We start from the raw sequence: 15621 nt of genomic DNA, 5'->3' as shown, positions 1-15621 counted from the left end.
TCCCTTCTTACCAGAGATTCCTTCCAGGACTGGTCAGCACCCAAATGGCATCTCCAGATGCCACCACTTCTTTGAGAACATATGAGACATCATCTTCTACTTTCAGGGGCAACAGCAGGTCCCAGGCGACTCCAGGCCCTGTGGCCCTGCTTCCCACAGTGTTTGTTGGACTCCAAGTTCTCTCTTTCTCCAGTCCTTAGGAGATTTTAATTTGTAATTTTTTTAGAGTACATGTGGCCTATCACTTAACACTGTCACTGAAAGATAACATTTCAGTGCTTACTCACTGCTGACATTTTATTATCTAATACTAAAATCCCATCAGAACTCCCTAGCGTGATAAGCTAAACATGAGGTTTGAAAATAAAGCACCTGGCAAATCTGATTTGCTGTCATCAAATGGCATTTTGTCAGATGGGAGCTAATTATCAACCTGACATGATTTCAGTCTGCTGCCGCTTTATGCAACGGGGCCCTGCTTGCTCTCGACAAAGAGGATCAGGCTTGCCACTCTGGAGCAAGACACCCAATTTCACCTACACTCATGAGATTCTTCTATTATGCAAACTAGTGGTAAAGCAATTACAAGCTCCGAAAGATTAAGGCTAGAAATTTCGCATTCAGAGAACTGTCATTTTCACCTCTTACAATGTAAATTCTTGCCAGATGTTAAGATGCCTTTTTTGTTTCACACAATGTCACCTAATGATCTGAGGAAGCAACCTCTCTAAAAGCAATTTTATCTCCCAAGTTCGATGAGAGAGCTTTGACAGAGCTTCAGGGCTCTACCCCGGGGGACTGCCTACTAAATGCAGGCATCCAGGAATGGAACACACATTTCTTCAGGCTTTTCAAGGCTCCTTAGAGGCTGGGCATTGGCTTTATCAATCTAAATGCTCCAAATGGACACGAATGAAGGTTGAGCAGGGAACAGCAGAGGGGAAAGAGGAACTTCAACAGGAGACACGTCACCCTTTTGGCTTAAGGAAAAGTGTTGGAATCTCCATGGATAGAAAGAAACACTCACGCTTACTACTCCATGAGAGGAAATGTACTGCGTGTCTCTCATCTAACGCTCTTACACACGACAGAAGATCATGGTCAGCAAGAGGACGTGGTCAGTACCTTGTCCCAGGTCTAGTCTGTGACCCCAACTGCAGCTGAACTCACGAGCATCTAAGACATTATTAGTGAAAGTAAACACTGAGGCCCAGAAATGCCCTGTAAATTCCTACAGTGACAGTCAACGAGTGGGGATCTCATGGGTCCTTTCTCCCACCCTCAGCTACTGCTCCCTGGGTGGACAGAGAGACACTAGGCAGCATATTTTCTACTTAGGACCATGTAGGCATCTGCACAGATGTTGACAGACTCTACTTGGTATTACTAAAAAGCCACATGTATCTTTAAATAACCACATCCCATTTCAAGTTTTAAAAATACACCAACTAAATATAAGGGCAAGTTTAATATGTTTAAGAACGGAAGTCAGAGGGGAAGGGGAAGAGGAACAAAGCCGCCTCCCGGTCCTGTGACATGTGATTCTTCCCTTTGGGCTCCCTGAGGGAACCAGGAGTCCCAGGAGACATGTGTGGAGGATGCTCTGAGGCTCTGCTGCAGATGGCGGCCAAGGGCATTATTATTGCCCTGTGTGTTATGACATCCAGAGCAGGGCGTTGGGAGCGGCGTGCTCACGAGTCATGACGTGAGGAAGACTGTTCTCCCGGGACAAGGGCAGCTTATTTCATCTGCAAACACAAAGTGGTCTTGGGGCCCCACTTTCCCAACAGGCAAGGGCACCACACTGCCCGGGCTCCCCCTCAGCTCCCTGAGGCCACGGCACGTGCCTGCGAGGCACATGGAAGAACACTGGCCCCCAAGGGGGCAGCGGCTCCCATCTTCACACTGCCTGACAGGGGAGGACGCGTGTCCATGCAGAAAAGTGTCCTCGTGTCATGTGTAGGGTTGAAGAAACTCCTTCCCCACGAGGTTTATGCAAAACCCCCAAATGTTACTGGGATAGTTAATTTCACGCGTCAACTTGGCTAAGCCACAGGACCTGAATATTTGGTCAAACACCAGTCTAGATGTTGTAGTGAAGGTAGTTTTTAGGTGAGATTAGCAGTTACATCAGTAGGCTTTGATTAAATCCATTGCCCTCCGGAATGTGGGTGGGCCTCATCCAATCGGTTGAAGGTCTTAAGACCAAAGACTAAGGTTTCCCGAGGAAGGAGAAATTTGGGCTCAAAACTGTAATGTAGACTCCTTGCCTGAGTTGCCAGCCTGCCAACTTGCACTACATTTTGAACTTGCCAGTCCTCACAACTGCCTGAGTCAATTCCTTAAAATCGAGCAAGTTCTCTCCCTCCCCCTCCGTCTCTCCCTCCCTCTCTCTCTTCCTTTTCTCTGGAGAATCCTGCTAATGCACTTACCAGGCAGATTCAACAGCCCCATCCCCTCTGTATTTTAGAACAGAAAGGAAAGGGGCACTTGGCAAAATATCAATCCCATGATTGTTTACAAAGCCAGAGAATTAAAACGTCTCCATGAAAGAGGTTTTTCAATACCCTTCAAATGCTTAGCTGCTTTTCCCACTCACCCCTTTAGGTGCCTCATGAGTATGAGATGTGCCCCTTGAGAGTTCCAGACGAGGCACAGGACAGTGGAACCAGGGCACCTGGGTTGGCATCTGGACTCAGCCTGAGTGGGTGTGTGGCCGCCAACACGTGGCTGAAGCAGGAATGAGGCATTTCATACCTTGGGGAGATGCGGCTCAACAATATCCACCTGGCAGAAGGGCACTAAAAGGACCAGAGATGTGAAGCACTCAGCTCAGAACCTAGAAAGATGAAGCTCCCTAAATAGTAGCTTACTGTTATACAGAAGTTACTAACAGGACACACTTCCTCCTACCCCTCAATGGGGAGAGAGACACACACAAGGATAATTAATATAATGTTTTAAAGACCAGGAAAGGGATATTGTTGCTGATTGTGGGAACTCGGGGGAAGGAAAGCTGATTCAGCCCCAGAAGGGGAAGTTTGCAGGTGAGATGGGGTGACAGGGCAGCTGGCACCCCGGGTGGAGGGCACTGCCTGGGCAGAACCAGGAGTTAAGCAAACCAGGGGGCTGGCCAGCCATACTGATGCGCCAGAGACGGGGGCAGGGGGGATCATTGTGCTGAGAAACGTTCTGAAGACCCAGCTCCCGCAAGGATGCAGACGCCGGCAGGATAGAAACCAGAGGAAAGGAGGAGCTGCCCCGTGTGCGTTTTTTTAGGCCGCACCAGGAGGCTGTGCGGACACAAACTTTAACCAGGAACCACTCTGACTTCTGAGCGTCAAAACTTTCACAATAAACAATCAGCGATACCAATACAGAAGAACATTTGGAAAGTAAATGATGGAATTTTTGAACATTTACACAGGAAGTCACAGGTCCTCTAACACGGACTGTGCCCCGAGTAAGAATTTTAAAAGGTGATAAAATTCTGAATGGACTGCATTCTGCTTTGCATGCCCATTAAAATGAAAAACGTTCCGTTAGCCTCAGAGCCCAGTAATAAAAGATACGTAATACAGTAAAAGCTCTGGAGTGACCTGTAGTCAATTGTCCAAAATAATTAAGCTGTTATAAGATTAAGCCTGTTTTTAATTTTCTTCGTTTTGCTTACTTGTATTTTCTTCTTTTTCTACAATGGCTGTGAAATGCTCATGAAAAGGGGAAAGGGTGCTTTTCAAAGCCTGCCTAGGGGAAGTCTAAAAAGAAAGGGTGTCATACATGAGTGGGGTTCACTTAGACAGGTAAACCCATACAGCGGGCCAACCTGTGCTCAGATGCAAAAGTTAAAAGGCTTTGAGATTGGGGAAAGAAAGGACTTCCGGTCCATGCATCATACCCACCTGGGTCACAGAGGCATTTATAGCTGGTGCCCACGCTGCGGCATGTGCCATGGGCGCAGGGGCTGAGTGCACAGAAGTCCACGAGCTGCGCGCAGGCTGGGCCCGTGAAGCCCGCACTGCAGCTGCAGCCGAAGTGCAGCCCTTCGGCGTAGCAGGTCCCGTTGTTCTGGCAGGGCCCCGAGGCGCAGGGGTCCACCTTCTCCTCGCAGGCAGAGCCCAGGTAGCCTGTGGGAAGATGCAGAAGCGGGGAGGGGTAAAAAAAATTAAACCGCATTACACTTAATAACCAAGAAACTGGGGCTGCTGTTCTTAACTCTTCTCCACTGTGAATGGATTAATGCACAACCCAACAAGGTGGGTTTACTTAGCTTTGGTAACCGGGGGTTAAATTATGAAGCCCTGTGCTTCCATTTTGGTTGAAATACAACACATATGATTGCTTAGATGTACAGATGTACAGGGATATACATATATTTATATGTATACATGTGCATGTGTGTATGTATAGACTAGAAAGATGCCAAAAATAAATTAATGGTGATTCAGGAAGGTGGGATTGGGGTCAGTGGAGGGATTTCACCTCTTATTTAATACACATTGCTGGGGGAATTTATTCCTTATTTTGTTTTAATAGATAAAGATATAATCCTGAATTTAAAAACGAAAACCCATATAAAATAGTGAACAATGACAAAATCTTTCTCCCTTTGTCCCTCACTCCCTTCTCTAGAAGTACCTACTGTTAGCAGTTTCTTTAATACATGCTTTTCAAAAATGTGGTTATTGTAATGAAAAACGAACTGTGGTGTAGTCATGCAGTGCAATACTATTTGGCAACAAAAAGGAATTAAGTTCTGACATGTGCTCCAACATGGATGAACCTAAAAAACATATGCTAAGTGAAAGAAGCCAAATACAAAAGATCATATATTGTATAATTCCATTTATAAGGAATGTCCAGAAAAAGTAAATCTATAGATATAGAGAATAGATAAGTAGATGCCTGGGGCTGCCGTGGAAAGAGAAATTGACCAAAAATGGGCATGAAGGGTCTGCTAGGGTTGACGTAATGTCCTAATACTGGATTGTGAATTGTGGTGATGGCTGCACAATGCTGTATATTTACTAAAAAGCACCGAATTGTACTCTTAAAATGCATGAAATTTATGCTATGTAAATGGTACCTCAATAAGGGTTTAATTTTTAAAAATTTTAAACGTACTTCTTGTACAGCTGATTTTTATTTTGTTTTGTGTATGCGTTTCAGTATTCCTCAATTTAAAAAATCATACATACTCTTACTGTATAGCACAGGGAACCATATTACATATCTTGTAATGAACTATGATAGAAAAGAATCTGAAATATATATATAACTAAATCATTTTGCTGTACGCCAGAAACTAACACAACATTGTAAATCAACTATATTTCAATTAAAAATTTGTTTTAATTGTACAGACATATATATGTGAATCTATAGGTCTGTGTGTCCAAGTAAGTGTTTAACAATACTTTGGTAAAACCTATTCTTTTAATATTTTAAGAGCAGTTTGAAAATTAAATGAAGACTATTCAAGTTTTAGAAACAAATTTAAATAATTTTTCTCATATACAGTTCTTATTCCAATATTCTCCTTCGCTTTTCTTATCTAGATTTAAGTTTATGTTAACCGTCTTCACACAGAACTCAGCAATATTGTTAATTTTTGTTGTTCAGGACACAGTGAATATATAAAACAAACAAAAATAGTTCCCAGACTTTATCTAAAGCATCACTCATAAATTGTCAAAATCAACTTGATATTTTTCTGTACAGAAATAGAAAATTTTTTTAAAAATCCAATGTTATTCAACATCTTATAAACTTCTCTGTAGCTTTGACATTTTAAATATCATACTAAAAATGTACCACACAATCAGTTTTAATAACACTTGAATTCTCCAAAGAGTCCCTTTGTAGCCAAGAGTGGTATGTAACTCCATCCTTCACGAGATGTATTCCATTTCACTCTGAATGAAAAGAACATACTTAAACACATTTCACCCTATGACAAACTGAACAACCAAGGCAAGTCCTGACCTCTCTCATCTTCTACTACCTCACCCCAAAAACAGGGCTGAAATTATTTTCTTCATAAAGTTGTTATGGGTTCTAAAATGACATATATCAAAATTCCTAGAACAGTTCCCCGGTCTAATGCTGAATGAATGAATGAATGAATGAAAGAAAAATGGTAATAATAAAAGCAACAGCTGACATCCACTAGGGGCTGAGATGCACCAGACAGTTCTAAGCCTTCACGTGCATTATTTCATTTAGCCCCGGGGTAACTGCATGATACAAGAACTATTAGTAGCCCCATTTTACAGATGAGAGGATGATGACAGAGAAATGTGAGGTATCCTGTTCAAGTCTACTTAGCTAGTGGGTGGCAGAGCTAGGATACAAGGCCCAAGCTCTTAATTCTCCACTATACTGCACAGAAGAGAAGTCAATAACGCCCAATTAAGAAAATGTTATGATGTGTAAACATAACAAGGACTTGTGTTTCTATTCTTTTTTTATTTTTTATTTTTTTATTTATTTATTTTGGGCTGTGTTGGGTCTTCGTTTCTGTGCGAGGGCTTTCTCTCGTTGCGGCAAGTGCGGGCCACTCTTCATCGCAGTGCGCAGGCCTCTCACTGTCGTGGCCTCTATTGTTGCAGAGCACAGGCTCCAGATGCGCAGGCTCAGTAGTTGTGGCTCACGGGCTTAGTTGCTCCGCGGCATATGGGATCTTCCCGGACCAGGGCCCGTACCCATGTCCCCTGCATTAGCAGGCAGATTCTTAACCACTGCTCCACCAGGGAAGCCCCTGTGTTTCTATTCTGCTTGGATATTGGTGAAAGAAAAAATAAGAGACTTACCAATCAAGTCAAAATAAAGGAAAAATGAATTTTAGGAAAGTAATCACTCTACATTCACGTTGATATACTCGGTTACAAATATTAATATGATCCACATAGAATACTCCAAGTTGAAAGAATGGTGGATAAAAAGGTGAGGAGATGTGAAGGATCATGACTCTGGGGAGAGCCAATATTTCAATGAGGCCAAGAGGAGATGGAAAGCAAGCATGAATGAGGGCACTGGTCAGAGGCCACATCATGAACATCTTACATGCCACACTAAGGAGATTGCACTTCATTCTAAGGTCACTGGACGTCAACTATTTGCGTGGTTTTGATATGCTTAATTGCAAGCAACGTGAAGAGTGTATTAGTGGAGTCTGAGACTGGAAAGAGGAAACCAGGTGTTTACTAGAGTAACTGAAGTGAGAGGTCATAAGGACCAATTTGTAGCAATAGGGATAAAGAATGTGAGGCAGATTGGACAATTATTTTACAAGTAACATAACATTGTTAGCTCAGGGACCAATTGGATGGTAGAAGAACTGAAGAGCGGGCAGGGCCTAGGGACACCATGTAACAGGAGTCAAAAACTCAACTGCCAGCAGGAGTCCAGCAGACCATGTTGATGAAGGAAGCGGGCCAACTGTAAGGATGGTTAAGTTTTAAGAAAGATAAGAGGAAAACCAGGAGAGGAAGGTGTCACTGAAAACAATGGAAAAGAGAACATCAAAAAGGGAGTTGTCAAAAATGTCACCGAACTCTGCCTAGAAGCCAGGTGAGCTGGCCCAAGCTAGCCCGCTAGAAGACAAGAGACCTCATGAATCAAAGCAAGCCAGTCCAGTGAGGCCACCCAAGACCAGATAGCCACCAAGCAATCTGGCCTGTGACCGGCTGAAATACAGCCCAAATTGCCAATCCACAACAGTCATGAGCTAAATAAATGATTGTTGTTTTTACCACGAAGTTTTGAGGTGGTTTGTTATGCAGCAAAAGCTAACTGATACAATGTAATAGGAGACACAGCACTACATCTAAATAGTAATGTGGGCCAGAAGGAAACTTTTGTTTTGCTCTGCTTTATGTAAAAGACTTGAAAGAGGAATTGATTATGTACTAGAAGAAACTTTAACTAAAGAAGGAATCAATAAATCCTTGTTGAATATCTAAAAGGTTCACTGCTGTTGAATCAGGAATCCTGCATTTTATTACTATTAAAATTTCCCAAAAAAAAAATAAATAAATAAAAAAAAAAAATTTCCCTTTTCTTACCATTTCAAGAAAATAGAAAAACAAGATGAGATGCAAATAATATTTATATTTTCAGAGAAGCCTAATATACCTCAGTATATACTGAAGAGAGAAGACACCTTTGACATATTATCCAGTCTAAAAATATATAATGTAATATAAAATGCCATTCTGTTACAAAGGATGATGACAAAGCAAAAATGAATTCAAGGTGTATCTCAATACACTTTATGGAGGTGCATGTGATATAGGGTGATTATGGGATAATTTTCCTAGCTCACAAGATTATTAATGAACATTAGAAAGGGGATTCACAGATTAAATGCTGAGCCAATTTTCAAAATACTATTTGTTATGGACTAAATGTTTGTGTCCCCTCAAAATTAATATGTTGAAGTCCTACCCCAAAATGTGATGGCATTAGGAGGTGGGGTCTTTGGGGGGTAATTAGGATTAGATGAGGGTGGAACCCCCATGATGGAATTAGTGACCTTGTAAGAAGAAGACACACCAGAGCTTCCTCTTTCTGCCACTAAGGACACAGCAAGAAGACAGCCAACTGCAAGTGAGGAAGAGAGCCCTCACTAGAACCTGACCATGCTGGCATCCTTATCTCAGACTTCCCAGCCTCCATAACTGTGACAAATAAATGTCTGTTGTTCAAGCCACCCAGTCAGTAGTATTTTTTTATGGAAGTTTGAGCTGACCAAGACACTGTTGCTTTGATCAGCAAATTCTCTATTTCCTTCTATCACCTAAGCAATTGTTATCCTCTTACTCATATAACATTGTTTTCTAAGTGACTCACATCTTCTTCAGCCACCTCTTAAATGACCTTCCTAAGAGAGAAAAGAACAAACTTTCATAACCCAAAGAATTCAGGGCCAGGAAACCAAAGCTTGAATCTTCTTACTATTGTATGACCTTGAGCAAGGTACTTAATCATTTTGTGCTTTAATTTCCTTACCTAAAATATGGGGATGACCCCTGATGTGTAGGACCAAATAAAACTGTATGTGGAACTCAATAAATGTTGGATTCTCCTTCCTTTGAGCAGTGCTTCTGGGGAAATTCCAAGTTGCCTGTGTCCAGAGTTTGTGGTTAGGGAAACTGGAAAGAAGCTGGCCTGTCAGCCAATCTCTGGAACACAATCAAATTTCACATTTGCATGAATCCTTCATGGTGGAGTCCTGAGTACATCTAAGAGCGAGTGTCCTGGAATCAGAGGTGCTCACATACTTTTCTCTAAACACACACACAGTTATTGGGCCATCCGGTGAGGCTGACGCGTGGAGGTGGGGTCCTAGAGCAAACAGCTGAGGGAGGAGGGGACGAGCAGAAGCATCCGTGACAGCCTTTCTGTACAGGCTCAAAAGGACAGTCTGTTGAAACTGTTTATTAATGGCTAACACCTGTACGTACCAGGCACTGTTCCAAGAGTTTCAACTATATTAACTCATTTAGTCCTGGCATCAGTTCTATGAGCTAAGTACTATCATTTCCTTTTCAGATGGAGAAACAGACACAGAGACAGATCAAGCAACTTGACCAAGGTTACACAGCTAGAAAATGGCAGCAATAGGATTTGAACCCAGGCAGTCTGACTCCCGAATCCAAGCTCCAGACCATTACTCTTAGCTGTAATACTTGATATCTGGGCTGTAGTAAACTTAGCAGAATACCAGGATACAAAGTCAATATACAAAAAGTAAATTATATTTCTACTCTCTAGTAGTAAGTGACCATAAATTTTTGAAAATTTAAACAGCGCTTACCATATTATTAAAAAGCATAAAATACTTAGGAATAAATTTAACAATAGCTATGTAAGTCCTCTACACTGAAAACTACAAAACACTGCTTAGAGAAATGAAAAACACCCAATAAATGAAGAGCTATACCGTATTCATGAATTAGAAGGCTCAATATTATTAAGATGCAAATTGATTCACTGCAATACCGATCAAAATCTCAGCTGGCTTCTTTTTGTACAAATTAACAAGGTGACTCTATAATTTATATCAACATGCAAGGGACCTAGAACACCCCAAACAATATAGAAAGAAAAAAAAAAAGGACAGATTTGGAGAATTTACACTAGCTGACTTCAAAACTTAGTATAAGGCTATAGTAATCAAATCATGATTACTGGGGTGTCTACTGTCTGCAATTCAATAAATCAAATTCTGATTGATAAACCATATCAGCACAATCAAGTAACTAGCTCTTGTATCTCTTAGCTTCCTCATTTGTTAAGAATGGAGATTACGGAATGGCTGTATATATCAAGTAGTTATAGTTGTGCTGGCAGAGAGAAAGAGAGGAATTGTGGTGCTAATAGTAACAGTAAATGTTGAATTCTTATTATATACCAGATACTACGTGAAGCAATTGGTATCTATCTTTTATTTATCACAACCACTGAATCAACTGGGGTCTACTACTATCCACTTTTACAGAAGAAGGCTTAGAGACTTTATATTAGGGAACTAGTCCCCCAGGGACACTCAGTAAGTGGGAAAAGCAATTTCAAAGTAAGATCTATCTGAAACCACATCTGTGCTCTTGAGCCCCATGTTAGGCTTCCTTGCATAAGAGTTTGCATAAAAGCACTTGAAAAGTTGAAGGTGCTATGCTAGCATAAGAAATTAGGGCCAGAATAGAGCCATTGGTGTCCTGAATTCTCAATTTAAGGCAGCTTTAGAAAACGGAAATTACTTAGCAATGATGAATTTTGAACGCAATGCACTTGAAATGTCCTGAACCTGACTAGTTGTCAGTATTTCCAATATCACATGGAAGATATTTTTAAAATACAAGGATAAAACTTGAATCCTAAGGAGCAAACATATCGCATACCACCTTACTTACCAACTCCTTATAAAATCAAAAGTCATCTTTAAAATCATCCAAATATAAAAAAAATCATCCAAATATCAAATTTAGAGCCATGATGCCAACCAATGCAAGCATGACCTTCCAATGTGTTGATCCAGGCCAGATGTTGACTAGTTTATGGTTCTTGCTACAGTGCATGCTACAGGGGCATTAATGAGTAATTTTTTGAAATTTTTAAAACTAGCTTGTAAACATGATACTGATCACAGAAAGCTTGAATATTGAGTGAATGTAGTTTCAAAAGTTAAACTGCAGCCCAGATAAGAAACGTTGTATATTCAATATCTAGATATATAAATATAAGTACCTTTGGAAGTGATCCCAAACTCAGATATAGTGGTATATGACTCCGATTTCTCTGTATAAAAATATGGAAGTTGATGACCCAAGGCTACGACAAAGACTGGTATAAAATGCAGCTGTGCACTGAATTTTCAGGGTGCAGGGCAGTTCTGAGAGTGCTGGTAGAAAGATGTTTTACACCACACGGTAGAAATGGCCTTGGATCATCTATAGCTGAGATTCAGCCAGAACATATTTCATCTTTCCAAGAAACATTCTAAAAATGAACCAAGATTCTCATTCACTCTATTTTCTCCTCTGCCTCTCCCTCCATCCTCTCTCTCTCAACACATACACACAGACACACATTACAGATAAACAGCTTTAAACTCCATCTCCAATAGTAGGAACTTTTATGCATTTTCCTGTTCCTGAATAATGTTACAAGTCTAAAAGAAATTATTTTAGATAGCCTTTGGTAAAGTTTCTCTTTTTATTAGCATAACTCTTTAAGAACTTCGGTCAGTCTTTCAATAATCTCTTAAGGTAAATATTTCTGAAAATTCCTCTTGCAGAATATGCAAACCAAATTAGTTACGGTAGCAAAGGCAAGAGGGGTGAAAAACAAAATTTAGCATTCTTGGGATCAGCTATGTTCCTGGATACATTCAAACTCCAAAACATGAAGAACTCTATATAGGAGAACACGTGAAATACAGCTTTGTGGAATATTGTAATAGAAGTAATAAAAATAACAATAGTAACGTCTCTGAGCTAAAAGATTAGTAAATTACTGGATGCTAATGGACTAGTATATCTGGATTTACAATCCTACTTGAAGAATAGAAAATGAACAACTATTTGATGACGTTAACCTAAAGGTGCAGAGAGGATGCTGAAGGTGGTGAGACTTCGTGTTTGGGATAGTTTATTTCAAACCATACGAACCTCACATGACGGACATCAGGAAATATTGGAAGGAAAACACAGTAGCTCCAGAGAAAACCTCTATTTCAAACACAAGGAAGTAACTTCAAAGAGACTTGGGCTTCCCTGGTGGCGCAGTGGTTGAGAGTCTGCCTGCCGATGCAGAGGACACGGGTTCGTGCCCCGGTCCGGGAAGATCCCACATGCCGTGGAGCGGCTGGGCCCGTGAGCCATGGCCGCTGAGCCTGCACGTCCGGAGCCTGTGCTCCGCAACGGGAGAGGCCACAACAGTGAGAGGCCCGCGTACCGCAAAAAAAAAAAAAAAAAAAAAAGAGACTTAAAACAACCCAATGCAACAAGAAGAAAGTTTAGAAAAGGATGAAAGATTTAAGGATTAAATTGGAAAATAAAACAGAACTGCAAAAGAAATCTAAGCAATGAGAGGCTAATGAAAAAACTATGATTTAGCTAGTTGACTGTTGCTTCAAATTTTGTATTTGAACCAGTATTTATATAAATATGCCTGCTCAACATTTATTATGTACAGAAAAAAAGCAACACCCTTGAAATATACATACACATTATGGAAATCAGATATTTAAGACCAAAAGAAAACATTTCCAGAAGATTTTAAATTACAAGACAATAAAGTCACTCTATGTAGAAAGCTACTGAGAGGTCAGAAGTTTCTGCAATATTAATAAGGGAAATATGGAATAAAGCATTCCTTCCATGAACCTGAACATTTCATCTGCACTGCCAAAGTTACAATTATTTCTCTCCTCACCTATTATAATAGTTTCCTGTGATGAGATTCCCTGTTCTATCTTACCCCTATGACCAATTCTCCAAATAGCAATGAGCATAATTTACTTAAAATGTAAATATTATCATGGCTTCCAATTGCTCTTAGAATAAAATTTGACCTCCCTCCCATAAGCATCAAGTCCTGCGGGCTAGGACTCAGCTGACCACTCTGGCCCCTCTCTCTCTAGGAGCCAGCCCAGAGGCCTCCATTCAGTTCCCCAGAAGACAAGCTACTCCCCATGCAGAGCCTTGCAACATGGCCTGGACACTGCTGCTCCTAACTGCTTCACAACTGGCTCCTTTTGGTTCTCGGCTTCAACGTTAAGACAGACAGGACTTTTCTGATCACCCCATTCTAGGTATCCCTTTCTTATTGTGTATCACAGTGTCCTGCTCACTACCTTCATAGCACTTCCTTGAATTTGCAGTGACGTAGTTGTGGATTTCCTATCGTCTGTCTCCCAGCCCACATGACCACGGACTTCCCGGGGAAGGAGCCATGCTAGCTCCTCTCAACCTTGAGCCCCAGCACCCAGCACAGTGGCCACGCTGTAAATATTTATGCAATAGACGGACAAACGAATGGATGAGTGACAGAGGACACACTCTAACAGATTTATTACACACTAGGGTAATGAGTAAAACAGGATTGATAAATATGTTTTAGGTGTGGGGAGTTACAATGAGGAAATATGAAAAAGATGATTGGTCAATTGTTGTTTTAATGACAGAGGTATAAATGAATAATCACTGAACCAAGATGAAGGTAGACAATGTAGTTCATCTAAGGGGCTTGATGAGCTGCAAAGGGAAGCAAAGATAAAGAAGAGCTTTGATTCTCAAAAAACTTATTCTCTAACTGAAGAGACCAGAAGGGCACATTTAGGACGAAGAAGGAACAACTTGAGGCCTTTTTTTTTTCTTTCTGCAAACATTTTACTGAACGATTCCAGTGTGGTGTGAGGTTGGAGGGACCGGCCCAGGCTGTCAACATGGGATCAGTGTGTGCAGCACAGGCTCTAGAGTGGCAGTGATTCCAAAGAAAGATGGCTTATTACCGGGGTGGGGCAGGCCAGGAAAACCTCGTGGGAGAGTTGGGTTTTGTGCTGGGCTTCAAAGAAAAGCCCAAGATTTGGCTGGGCAGAGAAGGACGAGGAATGATATTAGAATCAGAGAAGAGGTTCTGGCTGATGTTTATGGAAAACTTAATTGGAACCACATTTGTTCTGGTTCTAAGAAAGCAGACAGTTATGTAAGATAAGGAGGAAAAGGGGGAATATCTAGGAAAAGCAGTTACAAAAACATCAGACGTTTAAGGCCCAAGGCGATTACATATAAAATGTGACTTAATTTTTAAGAAAAGCCATTTGAGAGAGTAAAAACCACTTGAAGGACTTTCTCTTTAGGAGAATAGAAAGACAAATCTAGATCTAAGACAGGAAAATGAAAAATAACTAGGAAATAGAGGAATGTTAAATGAACGTTTCCCCAGTTCAGCCTAAAGAGAGAGAAGGCAGAAGAGATGAAAATTATTTAAAGTAGATGAATTATATGGGCAAAAATAATTGGCTATTAACAATGGAAATTTAGAGGTTTAGTCAGAAGGTTCTGCGATTTCCTTTGGGCATTCATTCATCTAACCTGTACTAATTGAGAACAACCAGGTACCAGGCACTGCTCAAGACCTTATATTCTGGTGAGAAAAACAAATAGAAAGATAAGTAAATATATATCATTAGCTAGTGCTACATGGTACTGAAGCAGGTAAGGGGCAGAGAATAATGGGGGTCATCTTAAATAGTGTAGTTAGGGAGACCTAAATGACCAGAGGGCATGAGCCACATTCAAGCCAGGAGGAAGGGTTCCAGCAGGTGCAAATGCCCAAGGAGCAAGTTGTGTCCAGAGGTGAATGGCGCCCCTTGCAGGACAATTCTCAAGTAACTGGTGTGTTTTAAGAACAACAAGCCACCGGCAAAGAGGAGCAAGAAATGATGCTGGAGAGGCAACCAGGGATGTGTGGGCCTTGGACCACATTTTTTTTTTTTTGCAGTACGCGGGCCTCTCACCGTTGTGGCCTCTCCCGTTGCGGAGCACAGGCTCTGGACGCGCAGGCTCAGCGGCCATGGCTCACGGGCCCAGCCGCTCTGCAGCATGTGGGATCTTCCCGGACCGGGGCACGAACCCGTGTCCCCTGCATCGGCAGGCGGACTCTCAACCACTGCGCCACCAGGGAAGCCCTGGACCACATTTTCGATGGCAGATCACCAAGGTTTGAGAGACGGGGAATGAAAACATGGACTTTCCATTTGAGAAGGATTACTTTGGCTATTGTGTGGAGAATAGACTGCAGGAGACAAGAATGAATCAGAAAGAGAAGCCAGGAAGCTTTCAAGGAGTCCAGACAGAGCTGGAACCTGGAAGAACCCAAGAGGCTGGGAATCTTGGGCAAATGATGTAACCATTCTCTCTGACATGAAAAACAGGAACATTTCCCTGTAAGAGAGTCAGAGGATTGCCTTCCACACGTAAGAAGGATCTTGATGTCTCAACTCATGGAAATTCTAAGTCTGGAGAAAAATTTAAAAAATATATATATATATATAGGAACTAAGAAATGGGACGTGCAAGGGAGACACAGGTCCTGAATACCCACCATATATTA

General features: G+C 41.4%; 1 protein-coding gene across 1 annotated transcript in view; it reads right to left on the bottom strand.

The window, feature by feature from the left end:
• DNER (delta/notch like EGF repeat containing) overlaps nucleotides 1-15621 on the bottom strand; it is a 321696-nt gene that overhangs the window by 65842 nt on the left and 240233 nt on the right. The window contains exon 8 of the mRNA XM_022567889.3: nucleotides 3903-4127. Coding sequence (XP_022423597.2) covers nucleotides 3903-4127 — 225 coding nt within the window. The remainder of the gene's footprint in view (nucleotides 1-3902; nucleotides 4128-15621) is intronic.

This window comes from Delphinapterus leucas, chromosome 8 (genome assembly GCF_059928025.1).
Source record: "Delphinapterus leucas isolate spDelLeu-1000000601 "Yukka" chromosome 8, BTC_Dleu_Yukka2, whole genome shotgun sequence".
NCBI classification, from domain to species: Eukaryota; Metazoa; Chordata; class Mammalia; order Artiodactyla; family Monodontidae; genus Delphinapterus; species Delphinapterus leucas.
Note: the sequence above shows the minus strand (reverse complement) of the source record. Positions and strands in the feature narration are given on the sequence as shown.